The 20,866-nt window shown below is 38.4% G+C and overlaps 1 protein-coding gene across 18 annotated transcripts in view; it reads left to right on the top strand.

Annotated features, from left to right (window-relative positions):
• SORBS2 (sorbin and SH3 domain containing 2) overlaps window positions 1-20,139 on the top strand; it is a 213,000-nt gene extending 192,861 nt beyond the window's left edge. For all 18 annotated transcript variants that reach the window (XM_010835788.1, XM_010835789.1, XM_010835797.1 and 15 more), the window contains 3 exons: window positions 11,668-11,717; window positions 15,528-15,634; window positions 17,997-20,139. In XM_010835788.1, the coding sequence (XP_010834090.1) occupies window positions 11,668-11,717; window positions 15,528-15,634; window positions 17,997-18,058 (219 nt within the window). In that variant the 3' untranslated portion in view covers window positions 18,059-20,139. The remainder of the gene's footprint in view (window positions 1-11,667; window positions 11,718-15,527; window positions 15,635-17,996) is intronic.
• Window positions 20,140-20,866: the final 727 nt, after the last annotated feature.

The following is a 20,866-nucleotide window of genomic DNA, read 5'->3' as shown; positions in this document are numbered from 1 at the left end:
ATCTCGTTTCATACATGATATTTTACATGTTTCAATGCCATTCTCCCAAATCTTCCCACCCTCTCCCTCTCCCACAGAGTCCATAAGACTGTTCTATACATCAGTGTCTCTTTTGCTGTCTCGTACACAGGGTTATTGTTATCATCTTTCTAAATTCCATATATATGCATTAGTAGAAATCTTTTAAAATGACAGTTTTTTTCTTGTGCATTTCATTTATTTGAAACATTTTTACATTATGAAAATCATTTTTAAAACCTCATAATTTCCTATTAAGACCTTACCAATAACAAATATAGAGGTATTTGGTCTATATGGGGTATTCTTGGGATTAAACGATGTTAAGTGTCCATTAGGTCACTGGACAGCCACAAAACCCTGAGTCTTGGCAGTTCCCCAACCAGGTGAGAAATGTCAACTGGACAAAGAACCCAGCCATGCCTGCATTTGTATAAAATAAACACACTTTTTAGTAATAGAGGCCATTCATTGCAGTAAATCAAAAATATTTTTAAGTCACTACTTAAATAACTTATTTTCCCTTCAATTTAAACAGTTTTAAGATGTGATTAGATATGTGGCTTGGTTCCCAGGAACTGCTGCTGCAGGCTGCAGGCAGCACCACGGGTGTGGTGTTCAGAAAGGGGGTGCTGAGTTTCACAGCCAGTTCCCAACAAGCACACACAGGCACAGAGGTCCTAACTTGCCTAGCTTTGTAACAAACCTACTCTTCATAAATTGCGATCTACTTCACAAGCAAGTTACAGACAGTCATTGCAGGGTTTTACACTTTTTTCCCTTCATGGTTAGAAGGCCCCACCTCACAAATACCTTATAAAATTGTAGACTATGGGAATTCTGATCTCCAGCCCCTCATATCAGAAAAATAAAACTGATCAAACCCACTGGGAATTTTGAATCAAATTCAGAAGTTAGTGCTTTCAAAGCAAGAAGTGGTCATAAATGTCACACACCTAGGGTATGTAGTAACTTTAAATATATTTAGGTGTGTGTGGGGGGGGGGGGGGGGGGATTCTCTAAAAAGCATGTAACCTCCTCATTCTGGACACAAGCATAATCACATCTTGTCTTTCCTCAATATTTAAGCCATCTTCATTCTCTTCGGGACATCGAGTGTCTACATCTTTTTCCAGCTGTCTGCTTTCCTCCCCTCCCTTTCATTCCTCCTTGGCCACTGTCTCTGACCTGGTCCCCACACTCTCTCAGCCTACCCAGCCCTACTCATCTCCGCTCCTCCCTAAATACTCTTACCAACAGGAGATAAGTTCACCACAATTAAAGGTAACTGCATCTTGAGTGTGGTTTATTGCATGTCTTTCAATGAACTTCATTAATTAAATGTATGTCTTTAGATTCATGTCATCTTACAAGATTTAAAAAGTCATTCAATATTGGTTGCTAACTTTTAACATCATTAGCATGGCCTCTGTCTGAAAATTTGAAAGATACATTTGCATAGCAGCTATACATAAGAGTGAGGAGAAAAACAAGCTAAACTTTGTATAGTAATAAAAGGTGATCATTAGACTTTTTCTTTTTTTAAGTTGAGAATCAGCAGGAGAACCATCCCATTTAAAGGCATCAGCTATGTGCCTGTCATCTTCCATCACATCTTAGTGGCTCGTTGCCTCCTGAGTTTCCTAGCTAATCAGCAGGTTCAGCAGAGCCTGAGGGTTGGATGATCTTGAACTGACTGTCTTGAGCCTTTTGCTCTTCCACAAAATTGCAGGAAACTAATGAGGACGTGGGAAGGAGGCTTCTTTTGTAGCAGTTAACAAAGCATCCAGCTCTGAGACTTGCAGGCCGGCGGGCGGCTCTGCTGGTGTTTAACTCCCTCTTAGGATACCATGATAAAAGATTTTTAACACAATTAATGACTGACCTTGGAAAGACATTTAATGAGAACCACAACATGATATCAATCCATCACAGAAAAGTTCTACTTCTGTGTTCAGAACGATCCTCAAAACCTTTTCCTTTACACAAAAGGACTTCAGATAATGACTCATCCTTGCATGCAATCTTCTCCACTTGAAATGAGAGCCTCTCCAGATAAGTAAAAAATGAAACAAAACGAAGGCTCTGGTAGGCTCATGTTTTTGAACTATTAGGAGAAAGCACCAACACCTAAGAAATGCCATTTATGCAATCTTCCAAACCCCAATCACCGAATCTATCCACCAAAATAGTCCATCTATGTGAATTTTATCTTACTTAGAAAAGGAATCTTTTTTAGGGGGGGCGGGATGTAATATATTTTAAAGACTAATTGTTCTTTGCCCTTTGAGGTTTTATCTTAGCTGGCAGGAAATAATTAGGAAATTTTTTAAATAATAATAATTCTTTAGATAAGGTATAAGACTAAGAATTTGCCTTCTCTGTGTGTATGTGTGTGGTTTTCTTTTAGAGCCAAAATATTTATTCCTTGCCTTTCCCTACCTGTTCTTCAGCCAATCGGTTAGCCAATAAGTGGGCAAGTAACTTGAGAATCGGAGTTCTCTAATTTAGAGAGATGGAACACTCACTGTTGTAGTGTCAAGGACAAAACCAGAATTTAAACAGGTTTATTCTCCTGCAAGAACCAAGCTCATCTCATACATTCTTTATGTCTCAGTTCATAAAATGATATGAGACCATGGAGATATTCATAGTAACTATGTTTTCAAAGAATACTTAAATAATTAATTCCAGAAAAATAGTTATTTTTCTCCTTTTATTTGAGAGCAAATGTTAATTTTAATCTCCTATTGAGTTTTTTGAGACTCTTATAAGTCAATTTTTTTATTCATAGAAAGAATACAAGTCAACTGAATTTATGCTTGTAAGTGTAGATACAAATTGAATCAACTACAAATTTTAGGCCATTATTATGGTTTAATCCACATCTGACACAGTAAAAATTGATGTGAATCCTTTAAGAAGGCTTCCTAGTTCTCTTGTTCCAAGAATGTTAAAAATTAGGCTCGTTACAAAGAAGAAAAATAACCTACCACTAAAAACAAAGAGAAAATAAAATGGCAGTAATGTTTTAGTAGGCATATTATAGTATGCATGAAATCATTATAACATTTTTATCAATACTCATCAACCACTATTTTACCTAACCCATATTAATTTAATGCAGTTTTAGTCTTCTAAAGTATTTTCTGAGATAATGTAAGTCTGTCACATGCAATGCAAAATCATTTGTAAAAGTTGCCACCACTTTATAGATTACAGAAGACTGAAATGTACATATAAATTATGAATTTGATACGTAAATCAGAATCCAACATTTTTCTAGTCTTTGAGCATCTTTTTGAAAATAATGCTTTTTCGCAAAAAAGAATTATTATAATCATCAGCTTTGATGTAAGTTGAACTTCCAATTCTATGTAAAACTCTTTTGTAAAAATCCATCTAGCCCATGGATTCAAACTGCAGTGGAAGTGCTTTGTAAAGAGATAGAAAGACTCTTCGTGTTTTTTTTTCCCCCCCAAGAAACTCAGTTATTACGGTACCATAAGGAAGTCTCCTCACCTTAAAGCCATCCCAGCAGAAGGTAATCCCCTTGAACACAGTTTCCAGCATGAAATTAAGCCCTGATTCTTCCTAATATGTTCAAATGATCTTTCCAGCTGTTTATCCACATCATTCCAATGCTACTTTTTTTTTTTCTATAACTCTTGATGTTTATAGAAACCTCGTATTAGTCAAGATTGGGGCAGCTGCAGTGCCAAAAACTCAAAATAATTAGGTAGAAGTATATATTTCTTATGCATAAATGTAGGGCATCCAGGATTGGTATGTTGCTCTATATTCATCAGGAGACTCCATTTTATTTTGGCAAATCACCATGCTCAATGAAAACCTTCCAGCTGGTGGTCCAAAGTGGCTGCAGCAGCTCCAACAGTCCCTTCCTCAAACCAGCTAGCAGGAAGGAGAAAAGAGGAGGGGAGCTTATGCCTTCTTTCTTGAAGGACATTTGCTAGTAATTGCACACATCCCATCTGTCAGAACTTATCACATGAGCACATCTAGATACAAGGAAGGCTAGAAAATAGACTTTATTCAGAATGGCCGTGTGCCTACCTGACGTTCAGGATTCCATTACTGGGATGACAAAGAAGAGAATGGATACTGGATAATGTGAAGCATTCTCTGCCCCAAGACTTAACGAAAAGCGTCTGATGCATTTCATCCCCAGAGACTGAAGATAGGAGGTCAATCATTACTATTATGAAATTTGAGAAAACCACATGCTTTTATTTAAAAGTCCTTTAGTCCCGCTAAAGTGCCCATAGTACAGTACAGTGTTAGTCATGTCCAACTCTTTGTGACCCCATGAACTGCAGCCCTTCAGGCTCCTCTGTCTATGGAATTCTCCAGGAAAAAATACTTGAGTGGGTTGCCATTCCCTTCTCCAGGGAAGATCTCCAGGGGATCTTTCTGAGCCAGGGATCAAACCCTGGTCTCCTGCATTGTGGGCAGATTCTTTACCATCTGAGCCAACAGGGAAGCCCAAGGTTCCCATAAGCCAAATCAAATACTAGACAATACACTGCTAGGTTCAGTCCATGAATGGACAGAAAATCAGACAGGCACCCAAGAAAGGTTAGCTTTTTCACTGTTGTTTTAAAAAATGTTACTTTGAAGGACCATGGAAACAGTCACAAGGCGTTGGGAGTTAGAACAGTATTCTGAATTTAATTATATTTCACCATTTCCTCCATAAAAGCCATATTTTGTTCATATGTGTCTTACTAGAAAATTTGCCTTTGACAAATGATTGACACCATCTATGAAATCTGATGGATATTAAGTGAAATGTCCCTGGATCGTACCTTGGATCTATTCAAACAAACACAAAGAAAAGAGGCCAGATCTGAGAGTCTCTTGAAACCAATCGTTAAGCACTTCAATAGACATAAACTCCTTGCAGGTGCATATTGCATGCCATGCAATATTACATTCAGACATCTTCCCTATACCAATTTCCTTCCATAAATGTCTCTCCGCTTGTTCCATTAGCCATGCATATTACATTCAGACATCTTCCCTATACCAGTTTCCCTCCATAAATGTCGCACTGCTCTGCCCGTGAGTTCCTTATTAAAGCAGCAACTGATGCTTGTGCAGTGAAAACTCTGGGCCACCAGGCGAGCTGTCTGCAGACTGTTAACCTTCCGGCTCTGTTATTCGGGAGTTTGGCATGCTGTGTGTGCATGGGGGGGAACAAAAAAGAAACCAGAAAGCTCCTCTGAAGGCTGGATAATGAAGACGAGAACTAATCAACTTCTTATGGCTTTTCCAGGCTGATTTTAAAAGCGAGGTATTTGTCCTGGGTAAGCCTCCGCGTAGCCCAGTGATGTCCAGGAGGACCTCCGGCTCCCCTGTCAGAGGGCTTGGCGGTTCCCACAGGGTAGGGTCAGAACGCCCCGCCTTGAGCCAGGCTCCTGGCCACCCCTCCGCCCTCGGTGGGCTGGCTCTTCCTTAGTTGTCATTGCTGTACTTTGCCAGGGAAGTAGGACTGGACGTACCCTTGAAAGGAGATGATCTATTGATGAACAGCTATCTGATGAACAGACACGGAAATCCTATCCTGCGTCCTGTGGGCAGTGTGCTTCTCTTTTATGCTTGTGTGCAAGCCTTCCAAAAGCCAAAAAGACATGTCCCAATTCTCCTCTGTACACAAAAGGGCGTGGTACATGTTGTCTTCTATCCCCCTATCTCGTGTAAATCATCGCTCTCCCATCACTATTTTTAGTGCAAAGAATAAAGCTGCTGCCAATCACATACTGAACTTACACCCTTCAGGGCATGTTTGCTTCTGGGTTGTTCAGTTTATTTGGATTTCCTTTAATCCATGATCCTTGTTGTAAAATATCTTCTTGCTCTGCTGGCATGTGCTGCATTCGCTCCATGACCCTTTCAAGCCAACACTACTTCTCTGGGCTCCAAGGGTCTCCCAGCCTCTTGAGAGCTTTGAATGAACTTAAAGGTCAGATTACATTCCCTTTGACTACTTAGATCTGTAGCATCAACAGCCCTTGAAAATAAATTGATTCTAACTGGTGCCATCAGTTCTGAGAATGACAGTGGAGGAGTTTGAGAATTTTCATCTCTGCATAAGTCAGTCCTTTCCCATTTCTATTTTAATGGATGCTGGTTCAGTCTCACATTTCATCACATGATGAAGTTGTGGTTCTTCAGGCTTTTAAGGGCTTGATGGCAAAGATTTCCTTTTCTGTTTTTTAGAAATGTAGATACTTCTCTGTGTTTAGGACATTTTTGTGCTTTTTGCTTTGCATAGTAAGACCTGATTTTGCTTCTGAGGCAGAGATTTGTTGTTGCCATAGAAAATGAGGAATGTTGACTAGGAAAAAAGTCTCATGGAAGGGCTTTCCAGAACCAAAAAAAAAAGCATTTTCCAAAATTAATATGGCCCATCCATAAACCTCCTTGGGTCAGTGAGATGGTATGCTTTGGGTCATCTTAAGTTTTTTCTTTGCCAGATTTTTACATTATATGCTTATATGTTTTATTATACATGTTTGTATGAAATACAAATATTCTATATTCTTTAGATTTATGAAAAGTTGTGTTTTGCAATTTAAAAATAATTTAAATATTAAAACAATTGTATAATATAAGAAAGAAAAATACATTTATAAACATGGTACTGTTATTAAGAGAATTTCATCTAATTCTGCTTGGAAAGTACCACACCTAACATTTTCTGGGGGGAAAAAAAAAAAGAACTCTAGAACTGCTTATAGGTCTCTCCAAGATTTTTCCCACACTAGTATTTAAAGTAATGGTCAATATTTATGTAAGAATTATCTAATTTCAGGACAGACTTATTATCTGAACTAGAAAAGTATATATTTTACTGATACCGGAGATTTAGGATATTTCAAACCAGCTTTCTTATGAGCAGTGGTTTGTGGTTGGTTCTGGCTTTGAAATTAGCATGTGTTTAAAACCTGTCTCTCTTGTATCTGCTTTTGACATCACTAAAAAATAGCTACATTAGGAGAGAAAAAAGAGATTGCTACATTGTCAAGGAAAAAGCTAATATTTAGGATTCTACAAAAATATCATGTTTCATTGAATTTTCTAATTTTTATTGTGCGCTTAAGACTCATTGTGAAGTGAAAGTCACTTAGTCGTGTCTGACTCTTTGTGACCCCATGGACTGTAGCCCACCAGGCTCCTCTGTCCATGGAATTCTCCAGGCAAGAATACTGGAATGGGTTGCTATTTCCTTCTCCAGGGGATCTTCCGACCCAGGGATCCAACCCAGGTCTCCTGCATTGCAGGCGGACTCTTCACCTACTGAGCCACCAGGGAAGCCTTGAATGTCACTAATGTATCTGGTTCTATATTTATCACAAAACCACTAAGAAGTTATGAGTAATAGAAATGCCTGAGCAGATAGTGAAAATACAAATGAACACAGACCGAAAATACTGGTGGCTAAAGACTGATCCTTTCTCAGAATTTAAAATCTGAGACAGGTCAGAAACACAGATGATATCTATTCCACATCGCTCTGTGGTCTTTAAAATAGCCTTTCAAAATGACTCCAGGCTGAAGGAACTTGGCAAGAGCTGTCCAGGCATTAACACTTTTTAACATGTTGCTGCCATTACTCACCATTAGGGAGCAATAGAGTGCAGACACAGGTCTTTGCCTCAAGCTTTGTGCCCAGTTTCAACATCAGGAGGGGGAAAGCAAAAGACAGCCTCCCACAACAGTTCAGTTGAATATCCACACAGAACATAAACACTTGCCTAAAGGAAGAAATTAAGATGTGACTTTAATAAGCCCACACTATTCCATCATAGTCATCTTTAATCCAATATGTGAAGTGAAGTGAAGTGAATGTCGCTCAGTCGTGTCCAACTGTTTGCAACCCCATGGACTGTAGCCCACCAGGCTCCTCCATCCATAGAATTTTCTAGGCAAGAGTACTGGAGTTGGTTGCCATTTCCTTCTCCAGGCGCTCTTCCCAACCCAGGGATAGAACCCCGGTCTTCTGCATTGTGGGCAGACACTTTACTGTCTGAGCCACCAGTGAATCCTTTAATCCAATATAGAGTCAAATTATAATTCAGTTCCTTCTTCTTACCTGTTTGTGGTATTAAGAAATTTTCTTTGGGCCTTGGTTTGCTGATCTGAAAAATGAAGTTTAATTATTGTTTTAAAATTAATTGCTTTTATGTGACAGAGACACTTGGAAATTAACCAACATCAGTTGTCACAGCTCTCTGACAATTGAATGGGTAACAAGGGAGAGACATCTGTGGAAATGTGGATTCCTTTATGGATTCCCTAAGGGGAACATGGGAGAAGGCAGTGGCACCCCACTCTAGTACTCTTGCCTGGAAAATCCCATGGGCAGAGGAGCCTGGTAGGCTGCAGTCCATGGGGTTGCTAGGAGTCAGACACGACTGAGCGACTTCCCTTTCACTTTTCACTTTCATGCATTGGAGAAGGAAATGGCAACCCACTCCAGTGTTCTTGCCTAGAGAATCCCAGGGATGGGGGAGCCTGGTGGGCTGCTGTGTCTGGGGTCGCACAAAGTCGGACACGACTGAAGCGACTTAGCAGCAGCAGCAGCAGGGGGGACATGACCTAAACCATCATCATGTCTGACTCCTTGATTTCAGCAATAAGGAAACTGAGGTGCGTATCCAAGGTCACACAGTTAGTCACTGCCAATGCCAGAAAGACACAAGTGTGCCCTCACAAGTATCTATACTGCTCACTCCTCTGTTGACCAAATACTTCTAAAATAAATTATTTCAGTTGGTGTAACTGGTCATCTTTCCTCCAAACTGGTTCCCAGGTGTCCACATTCACACAGAGATGAGTCCTATCAAAGGTAACCTCAGAAAAGTTCTAAAACTCTCTATTATAATAGATACAGAACTTCTCTGCTAATAAAAGCAGTGATAAATCCTGGCCTGAGTATGTGAACAGTATAGAAAACCAGTGTCCAGGGGAAAAAAAAAAAGTGGGGGTGGGTCCTTTAAAGGATATGAAGGAAGTATTGGGAGAGACTGGTTAAAAAACAAGGACGTTACTGGCTGACACACCCAGGAACACGAATTAAGACACACAGGCCTCTGGAATTAAGGTAGCCACATGATTCTGGTAAAAGCCTGACTTTCATAATTAGCAAAGAGATGGTTCATTTAAATGATTTAGGAGAGGAGTTGAATTAAAGAAATTAAACTAGTAGAACTATAATGACAACACTGGAAAAGTGCTATACGGGTTGTAATAAGTAAATTTTTTCAATATTAACAATCTGATTTTAAAGCTGTATTCACATTTTAACAGAGGCAGCAATGAAATTAGACCAACCAGTTTTACCAAGCGCTGATGCCACGATGTAGGAGTGAAGCTTTCACTCAACTCAGAAATATTAGAATGGTTTAAAAGTGTGAAAATAGGCATGCCATTTTTAGAGCACAATGAAATACATTTTACAAAACATTTTCTCTTAAAGCAAGAACATATACTATTTTCCTAATTATAACTTTGTTATACATTGTAAATGGCCCTGTGATTTTTTTGTGTGTGAGAGAATTAGTAGCTATCTTGGTAGGAGATTTGAAATATGGCATTTTAGATGTTTTTAAGTTGCATTTTTAAATGTAATATTTTTGAGTAACTAACACCAGCATTTTCAACATCATGTGGCTTGAATGCATAATCTTTGGCCTGAAATCTTACTCCTGGAAATGTGTTCTAAGGAATAGCTCAAAAGAAGAAAATATCTCTTTGTATAAAAATGTTTATAGCTTTGATATTTATGATAGTGAAAAAGGCAAGATCAATCTTAATTTCAAAAGCAAAAAAGAGAGAGAGATGACTAAGACAATCAAAAAAGATATATATACATATGTGAGGGAACATTATTCTGCAGTGATTTAAAATGAAAAAGAAGACTGAGAAAAGGAGACTGGAAATTATTACAAAACATAAATAGCAACTGATAAATACAAATCTTATTTCTGCATAAAATTATATAAGATATATATGTAATATATCATATATATATGATTGAATGAAAACTTGAAGAAATGTAGGCTTAAGAATGACTTAAGTTTACCTCTTTATTTAAATTGATTTAGTCTTAATCAATCTTTAAATAGTATATTTTATAATTTTAATAATAAATACATTGTTAGTTATTTTATATTTATGTACAGTCTAAGTATTATACTCTTAAGCCATACATGTGTTCAACAATTTTTATCCACTCTTTAATCTTACACTTATATATTCCATGCATAGACTGTTGAGTGAAATTTCTAAGAATATGGCTGGTAAATAGTAGGTTCCAATTACTATTAATTGAAAGCTTGAAGTTTTAGTAGTATAGTAACAAGCATCTAGTCTTCTATGCTAGACAGACAGCTTGGATGGGAAGGGAATGGATAAAGAATGCAGGAAGGGAGCAGGTTATAGACTCGTAGACTGAAAGAAACCCCAGAGTCACCCTCCATTCTTGAACCAGAGGGGTTTCGATGGACAGTTTGCAGGGGGGAATTCCCAGTCTCTCAGTTATCCATTTATAACTCCAGGATCCAGGAACTGACCCTGACGTCTAATGTCATGGATCTAAAATCTAATCATCAATAAGGAATTACTTTGATAATTGCCATGCAATTTGTCATTCAGATTCTGATTTATTTTTTACCACGTAGCCATCATTTATAAGAGAATGGTTTTGAAGTGTGTTGTGAATGAACTGTGATGCTTTTTTCCCCCTCTAAAAGGTAACATTTAGACAGTTGGTATAAATGACATTGAGTTTACATATTCAACAAACGTGTTAACTTTCATTCATTGAAGTATTTATGTGGATATATGGGATTCAAAGGCTTGTCATTTCCAATATTATAAGTATCTATTACAGATACTGGTCTTGATGCTTAGTTTAAAAAGAAAGGAAACTCTTTTGAGAGTTCAGTGCACTGGGAATTTCTACCAATATTTCTCTTCTCAGGTAAAATGTTACGTGTTACCTGGATATTGTTTGTTACATGCAATTTAAAACTCTCTGTTTTCTGTTTTTAAAAATGCATGTGTTTCCTCCACATTGAGAACAGAGAGTGTTAATTCAAATGTAGCATGGCATGTCTGCCTCTTGACATGTTCCTCTGTACCGTATGTGAAAATGTTGTCTGTGAAGGAAAAGTATATTAGAATGAATGTGGATACTTTGCTGTTAAGACTACATGTGGTTTATTTTTTGCTTGTTTGAGAAAATGCTGAAGAATAAGGTTGAATGAAGATGTCCAGACTCCCCAGTCTAGTTATTTGGTGTCTATGTTCTTGCCATGTTCCTGGCCTTTGAAAAATCAATGGGACTGAGCCCTGAGTCTTCCTTAAAGCTTGAGCAGACGAGACTGCAGATATGTTTCAAACATTTGAACTTTGGTTATTTCGACTTAATTTAAAGCACCCTTCAAAATATTTTAATTATGAATCCTGTAGAAACCCTTTATTTGGTTTTTCTTTTCTTCCTCTTGGTTTTTTACAACAGGAAATATTAAATGTCAAGAAAAGTGCCATGCCATTATCCAAATTATCTTTTAATTAGTACCAGTTTAAGCATTGATTACATTGAAAATCATTTCATTTCAGCCACAGCGTCCTGTGTTTACTCATGAAAACATTCAAGGTGGGGGGGAACCGTAAGTATTCTTCTTATCTTCTAAATTTGAGACTAACCTTGACCCACAAAACAGACCATTGATGTACCATAAGCGAGGATGGTACAACTTTGCACATGAAAGAGACCAGAGTAACTAACATGAGATAAGACCTCCCTGATTAAGAGTAATTGCAATAACTTCCATCTTTCACAACAGAGAACAGAAGCTACTTTTGAAAAAAAATCCATGATTTTGCAAAGATTGATTTATGCACTCGAAAAACCTTCCAATGCTGTAGTGATTCCTAAGATTTATGAATCTGTCTCTCTCCCTGTTCTAACTCAGCATGTAGATTCTAGTAACTGCAGCCTTAAAGACACTGAAAATGTTCTAACATTGTTTTTATACATATTTGAAAAGCAAGAGAATGTCAAAGTAGACCTATAGTGATAAGTTAGTGACATAATTCCGAAGTTCCAGAATGTTGGAAATGGCAGTCTTAAAACATGCACTGTTTAAGTTACGTGATGTTTACTACCCAGAGGACCAGGAAAATAAATGCCTTTTCACACTTTCTTTCAAATCCCCACCTACTGATACTAAGTCAAACCAACCCTGAAGGTGTCACATACTGTCTTTAAGGTTGTCTTTCTGTTCCATTTTGCCCTAGGAAGACAGTCAGAGGTTATCCACTTCCTGTTGGCTGTTGCCTCTCTGAGTCAGGAGGGAGCCCCAGGGAAGGCGCGGGTACAGGGCTAAACCTTGTCGGGCTGACCTGAGGACACATAATGCGCCCCCTGCTGGCTGGCCAAGCTCCACTCCCCTCAGTTCAGTTCAGTTCAGTCGCTCAGTCCGACTCTTTGCGACCCCGTGGACTTCAGCACGCCAGGCTGGAGCAGAGCAATCCAGCAGGGCCTGGCGATCTCCCAGCCATTGGTCCCTCCTCACTGCTCACATACCTGGTGCTTAGCTAAAAGCACAGGTCTCAGAAGCCATCTCCCAACCCCAAACTAGCTCTCACTGGGTACAGCTAGAAAGAAATTTTTGTTAATGAAAAGAAAAGGTTTGGAGGAACAAATCATTTAAAATTTCATTTAGTTGGGGGAAAAAAAAGTTTAAATATAATCCTTTTAAGTCTAAAGGTTGACTTTGTGTTCTTTTTTACACAACTGACTATGAGATGAATCACAGAGAATAAATCCAAGACTGATTAGGTTTACTGCCCTGCATCATCAATGCATTATATTAGAAGCTTTTAATCAATTTATGAATTAGGATATAGGTGATATTACTCTGTTTCATATCATACGGAGTTAATACTCGCATGTGTTTATGAGCTCACAGGTGGGAGAGGGCACATTTTCAATGTCCCGCTTTGAACATTATAAAAATTCTTTATTAAGTTTCTATTTGATTACAATGCCAAGTATAGCTGCTTGTTGTTCAGTCGTTCAGTCATGTCCGACTGTTTGTGACCCCATGGACTGCAGGGTATCACTTAATCTCTTTCATTTAAGAAACAGGTTTTGATTGAAAATAGGAACAAAATGTTATCATGTCACTCCAATTCAGAAGTATGGTAAAATATGTTACAGAAAAAGCTGCAAGTTATAGACAGAGTTTCATGATTGGCCGAGCATTTTCTGTTTTAAAGACAAATTTCTTTCTGAGGCATCCTGGCCCCACCACCATCATTCATCTCACCAACACATCCTTCAAAACAGCATTTTTTTTTTTTTAATTGTAATTCGACTGCATTTCCTGTCGTGCAAAACTGATTTTGAAAGCCAACAGAGGCAGGAGTATTTCTGAAAGGTTTGTTTATGTTTCCATGAAACTTCCAATTTTTTTTTTTTTTTTTGTGGTCTAATTAAACCAGAATGGTAAGTAAACTTTCACAAGCACGCTGGTTTTCATCATGTTAAAGTGAAGTAGGAGTTCGTGCCAATTTTTTTTTTTTTCACTCTTGGGACCTTGAGATTCTTCAAGCAGCTGGGATTTATGGCCTTAAATAGGCTCATTTCTGGGAGTGGTTGGAGATGGGCCTGGGTCAAGGCTGAAGCCTGAAGAGATCCAGTGTTTCCCAAAGTGAGAGATGCAATGTATATTCATAGACTTGGCAGCCCAGGAATGCCTATCTCCCTCAAACGTGAGACCAGAAAAGGAACGGTGGTGAGACTAGCTTCCCCCAGGGATGGACAAAAGGTACCATTCCTTCACCTGGGCATCTTCAAATCAAACAATAAAATAATCCGACCTCTCCAACCAGGGCTGGCCCCATGCAAACATCCAAATTCAGGAATGTTGGTACTCAAGACCTCCCTATTTTGCCACTGCTCTAGGATTTAGGCTATCTTTCTTAGCCCTTCCCCACAAGCAGAATCCTTTCTCTGTAGAAGACTTCAAAACCCCAAGTGGCTAAAAAGGTTTACCCAGAGAAAACAATGTTAACAGGGGAAGAAATCTCTAACATTGGAATTCCAGGCTTTGCTCTCAGGCCAGAGAAGATAATGTTTTCTAGGTGAGGCTGTTAGACACATCTTCTTACCAGGTCTTTCCCCAGTACACCCTCCCCCAGTCCAGCTTTATCCAGACTCCCTCCTCCCCCATCCTGAAAAGTTTAGAGAAGCCAATGCAGCCTGTCTCTGATTTGTCACATGACATTTGAGTTCAGGTGAGGGAATAGTTTTGTTCTACCAAAGGATTATTCTCTTGACTGAATGAAGTAATCAAAACAAATCATTCTTGTTCCTGAGCAATATCCAATATTATCAGCCTTTTAAAGTTGGCGTGAAAAAATCCAAAGTGCCCTGAAATGTGGTTCTTATTTCCTACTTTTCCAAAATCACGTTAACTGTTAAGAAGAACAGCAGAAACAAATTCATTAACTTAAAAAAAAAAAAAAATCCCCCTCACAATACTGGTAATATTTTAGTAGTAATATGTCATTTTCATGTTAACTGCATATCAAATACTTCCTGACCCTCTAAACTGTTAGAATCAGTGTCCTTCCAAAATGCCAGTCCATATTAATATGCATGCTATTTTATTACCCCCAATTCTCTGAGTTTATTACTGATTGATGCCACCAAAATATATGCTCTCAAAGAATTCAAAGAAAGAAAGAAAAGTGGCAGCATTCATTCAGTAATACTTTTACATACATTTATTTCAAGAGAGAGTTTTTACATTAAGCACAATTTTTCCAAGACCTTTTAAAAAAGAACTTATGTCTCTAAATCTACTGCTTGAGATCACCACTTACACTGATGCAAACTACGAAATTAAACTATTTTAAAGACTTCCTCCCAGGAAAAAAAAATAAACTTCTCTTTTATAGTAATTTCCATATAGCAATATAAAAGCTTTATCTGAGACATTTTGTACATCTCAATTTAGAATCATTTGAAAATTCCACTTGCAAGTTGCAGTTCCTTGCTTCTGAATATGGCTAAAACCATAATTCCTTCTTGTTTTATATAGCTGAAAAGTACACATACCACTTCTCTTAGGGTCTGTATTATTTTTTAATGTCCAAATGATAGCTATCTATGACTGTACAATTGAAGTGCAGATCAAATTTATAAATGTTAAAATGTTTTAATACAACTCATGAATATTAGAATCTCCCATAAATTGTCCTCATTGTGAGTTCTGAAATGCTGTTAGAGTGGTCTAATTCTTATGAAAACTTAACTACCTCTACTTACTTTACAACCTTACCAAAAACTTATACTACCTAATTAATATGTTAAGGATAGGTTCAAAGTAAAATAAATATTATATTCTTTCGGTAGTTTCATAGAAGTGCAAAAAAATTTTTTAACACGTGCATTTGTCTTGTTTAAGGTTTCAGGCTCTGTATAACTATACTCCTAGGAATGAAGATGAGCTGGAGCTCAGAGAAAGTGATGTCATTGATGTGATGGAAAAATGTGATGATGGATGGTTTGTGGGTATGTGTACATTTCCTTTCAGGCATTTGGCCATTTTATAATTTGCTTATGTTTGCTCCCGTGCATGGTTGGATGTGATAGTCAAGCTTTCTTTGATTTCATAATGCCTTTATCTTTCACACATCCATATGCATTATGTAATCCTAGGGCAACTGCATTTTGAATAGAATTTAGTATTACTGCTTCAGGTATATGTGGTTTCCTGCTGGTTTTATTTCCAAGTTAACTGAAAGAAGATTTCTCTAAATAGCACCAATCAGTAAAGGCTGAGATCTGAGAACAACAACGAGCTGTCCCCTAGATGAGAAACACGAATATTCTATTCAGCACAGAATGCTGGTCATCAGCAGTGAGGATCTAATCTGAGAAAACAGACGAAATGAACAACTCATGCTTGACTAGGTCTGCTGGAGGTGCCCTTCATTGTTGTTCGGTCACTCGGTTGTGTCCCACTCTTTGTGACCCCGTGGACTACAGCATGCCAGGCTTCCCTGTCCTTCAGTATCTCCCAGAGCTTGCTCAAACTCATGTCATTGAGTTGGTGATGCCATCCAACCATCTCATCCTCTGTTGCCCCCTTCTCCTCCTGCCCTCAATCCCTCCCAGCATCAGGGTCTTTTCCAATGAGTCGGCTCTTCACATCAGGTGGCCAAAGTATTGGAGCTTCAGCTTCAGCATCAGTCCTTCCGATGAAGACTCGGGGTTGATTTCCTTTAGGATTGACTGGTTTGATCTCCTTGCTGTCCAAGGGATTCTCAGGAGACTTCTCTAGCATCACAGTTCAAAAGCATCGATTCTTAGGCACTCAGCCTTCTTTATGGTCTGACTCTCACGTCTACTGGAAAAACCTTAACTTTGACTAGAGGAACCTTTATTGGCAAAGTGAGGTCTCTCCTTTTGAATACATTATCTAGGTTTGTCATAGCTTTTCTTAAGAATTCACTGATCCACCTTAGCTTCAATATGTGGTCCAAGTAGAGAGAAGTTCCATTCTTACCACATACAAAACAACCCCATTCTTACCATCTTGAAAGAAAACTAGAGGTTTTCTGAGAAATTTTTTGTAGACAAGCATACCATACACTAAGTCACAGAGGAAAGAGATAAAAAGGAAACAGACGTAGGAAGATGAAGGATACAGCTGATGGAGGTACGAAGGCTTTCTGTAGACAGTCCAGCTGTGGGGAAATAAAGGAGCAAAGACCACATTAGCAGCCACAAGCCTCTGCCTCTGTTTATATTAATTCCCCACTGAGAAGAGTAAAATGGCTTACCTGTACAGGGATAAAGAAGATCAGTCATCAAACCAGGACAGTAAGCTCTAGAGGGTAAATGAGAAAGGGAAGTACAAAGACTGTGTTCACTCTTCATGAGCTGGAAAACCTAAGGAAGAATTTGGTACACTTGCTCTTCCAAAAAGCTTCAAAGGAATTATGATATTTGAATCCAAAGGCGATCATCATGATGGTCCTTTATGCATTTGGTTTTACTCCTCATATTAGAAACTTCCCCAATGATAGAACCCTCGCCCGCTAACGGTGGTCTGCCTTTTTTTCTTTAGTGATTTGGTAAGTTGTTCAAATTTTCTATATTTTATGAAGGACCCTGGCAGGGCTATTTGTAAATGAATGCTGTGGCATTCAGCACGATCTTCTATGAAATAACAAACCTGGGTGGTGACGGCATCCCTGATAAAGCTTTTGTGTTACACTGTGCTAAGGAGCCGTGACAGACCTCCTGCTCACAGAACCAAGCCTTGGTGTGGGCCTTTTCCAGTCCATCCTATCCCACGGCCAGCCCCATCTTTATTGAGAAGATTGTACCCACATGCATTTCCTCTTCCGCTCCTCACTCCTGTCTAGCAGCCTCAGTGATGGAGCCCCATCATACTCAAGTATCCTTGTTCTTAAAAACCCACCTCCTCAGCGAGACTGTCTCTCCCCTCAGACCAAGAGGCTGAGCTTTTCTCTTTAGCCTGGTGTGATGGGAGCAGTTGGATGGCATCACCGACTTGATGGACATGAGTTTGAGCAAGCTCTCCAGGAGTTGGTGATGGACAGGGAAGCCTGGCGTGCTGCAGTCCATGGGATCGCAGAGAGTCAGACACGACTGAGCAACTGAACTGAACTCAACTCAACTGATGGGAGTGAAGCCTTTAAGCTTAAGAAGTGATGAAGGCATCAGGCAGTAGAGATTAGACTGCCGACTCTGTCATCCCATCCCTTCAATGAGTCTCTCTTCTTTTCCAAACTCTGAGGGCTTGCTCTCTTAGTGAGTTTTCAAGCCCACTTGAACTGATGAACTGGTATCTCACGGTTGTTACCCATCCCCCACCCATTTCCTTTATCATTTCTATTTTCAGGAACCTCTAGAAGAACCAGATTCTTTGGTACTTTTCCCGGAAACTATGTCAAGAGGCTGTGAATCACTCTCCTGGTTATTTATGCCGCATTTCAGCAGCACATCTGCATAACCTTGCCTGAGAGATCCCGCAGGGCTCCTGCTGTAATGCCTTCCATTTCCAACAGAAGTCACCCACCGTCACCATCTCCACCTGCCACCAGACCACCAGCAACTGAACTGCCACGCCTTGGGGAGATGGGTGGATTAGCCTCCGTGTGAAAGTGCATATTCCTGCTTTCTGCTCTAAACTTGGAAAAGTGGGTGTGTGGCATCAGAAAGAAAACCCTATGCTTAATAAGGGTTGAGCAGTTGAGGCAAAAAAATAAGTGTCTCAAGGAGGCTCCCCGGTCCACTTTGGAAGCTGCCCTCCCTTCAGGCAACCAGAAGATTGTTTCTTACTACTCGCTGTGGTTCGCATTTTCACCTTCTTAGCTTGGCAGTATATTTTCCTTTCACGAGTTTGCCTAGTGTCCTGGTTTACACGATATGACAACTGTACTTCAACTATTGTTTGCCTGCACTTATCTGTTGTAATATGCACAGTGATTACAAAATCTAAAGTAAGAGTAGGAAAGTTAATTCGAATGAGTGTGATTTTGTTGAATTGAATGTGAGTTTCCAGTAGGAGTCTTTTCCTGCAGGTTTTCTTTTTGTACTTTTTAGAAGTGCAAACAATAAGTGAATAAGAGCCTTTGGTAATAATCATGAGAATATAAGAGGTTTAGCTAGACTACAAAAAAAAATAACTATTGTGTTGTAAAGTTGCATTGCTATTTTATATTAAAATGTAATAATCAGCATAATGAACAATGAGCTCTTAGTGTTTTATTTATCTGATAAAAGTTAAATAAAAGCAGTGTTAGTGACAGAGGCAATGAATTATTCTAACATAGACACTTGAAAGTATGTGTGAGCAATATTCATAGGTAAGATTTCACTGTGTGTACACATGCACATCTGAGATTGTATGAAAACAGACAATCCATATGCTATGTTGTACATTTTATGGAAATGTAGAAGAATCTCACACATTATTTTATAGACATAGAGTACTTTGGAAGCATCACAAGTATTAAGGCTGGTTTTAGTAAGGATTATGATCAATACAATTATTTTTACTATGATAATTATTTTTCTTCTCTGGAACTCAGAATCCTGGCTACATTTGAGGACAGGAATATGTTGAGCCTGATTTTCCTGGTGTGTGTAAACTATTTCCTCGGAATACATTAGGCACTTTTGAGAGACAATGTTAAATCATTCAGGTTATATTTTCTGCCCTGAAGTAGAAACCTACGAGATGATATTAGGACCTGAAAGATTTAACGTGGTTAACAGTGCCTGAATTACGCATACCCTGAGAACTAGCTTTGTATTTCTTATGACTTTGCATAAGAACTATTCATATTTGGATCTTCAGCACCTTATAGATAAAACTTTTTACAGCATTTCTTCTGTGGACAGTGATTGATCTTTTCACAATGTATGTAGACTCTAGAATTTTGTACATACATTTGCTCTTTTTTTTGTACAGACTATTTAGTTGTTGAGAAGACAGGGGAATTTCCTAATTTGGTCTTTATCCTTCATTTAAACTAAGCTAAAACACCTTCAACAGAGCATCCTTTACATCTCCCACAAATCATTATTATGACTCAACAGTGCGATTCTGTAAGATAGCACTTTTGCAAAAGTTTATGAATATAAGATTTTAGCAGCCAAACTAAAATGTATATAAATACTGATTATAGAGGAATTTCACTAGGAAGAAGGTAAAGAAACATCTTTGAGTAGCCTACTTTGATTATTGTCAAGTTCACAGCCAGCTTTATATTTTAAAGGCTTTGGGTTTGAAATTAGGTCAACTGCATGCAGCTTTGCTGATAAATGAATAATTACCTTTGATGCCATTTATGAGAGAAGACTTCAATATCTGTTGCCTGTCATACTTAAGAAAAATTAATGTTTCTACTCTCTGTATCTGATTTTAAAAGGAAAAATATTCATACCAAGCTTTTAGGTAATTGACTTCAAATTCTTACAAGCAAAGGTCATTGTGTTTTTCTTGAATAGACATCTAATAAATTTTGCTTGGACATATACTTCAGCTTTTCTTCTTGACATTTATCCTTACATGAATTGTGTACTTTATTCCAACTGGTTAGATAAACTCAGATAACATGCATTTGCTCTGTGTTCTCTTGACACACAAATGGAGAAAAGATGCATTTGGATCAGCTCAGATAAGAAATATTTTTTAACACCATCACCAAAGCTCCTTTGCTAAATACCCTTTGGCTAAAGATTGTTCTTCAGCTAAAACAACACATTTTAAAATATTTCTGCCTCAAAAATAGCTATTTTTTCCAAGGACAAGTTAATTATAAGAAGTTGTAAGCACTTTACAAATTCAACAATCTTAAGTTCAACATCCTTGCCCCAAAAAGCTTTATCACCATTGGCATGGCAAACTGTTAATACTCACAAGTGCTCAATGAATCTCAAATTATGTGTTGCCATTGACTGTCATTCCTTTATCTCAACAGATAGTAAGCAGCCAGCTCTCCCACTTGGATCCTTTCTAATAAACTGGAGTCCTTTCTGGCTCTATGTGCTTCAGCCCTCTTCCATATCTATCACTCACATACTCAGAAACACGGACATTCCTCTGTTGGCAATTTAGTTATCAATGTTGTCTTATCGTGTAGCTTCACCCTAAAACCCACCCTGATCCCCTCTATTCCACTGGGTAGTTTCCACCATGTATTAGCTTTCCACAAAAGTATGTTTCCATTGTAGGAAGAATACACGCTATATTATTATTCTAGT

Source organism: Bison bison, unplaced genomic scaffold, assembly GCF_000754665.1.
Source record: "Bison bison bison isolate TAMUID 2011002044 unplaced genomic scaffold, Bison_UMD1.0 scf7180017864050, whole genome shotgun sequence".
NCBI lineage: Eukaryota > Metazoa > Chordata > Mammalia > Artiodactyla > Bovidae > Bison > Bison bison.
This window is presented reverse-complemented; position numbering and strand designations above follow the sequence as displayed.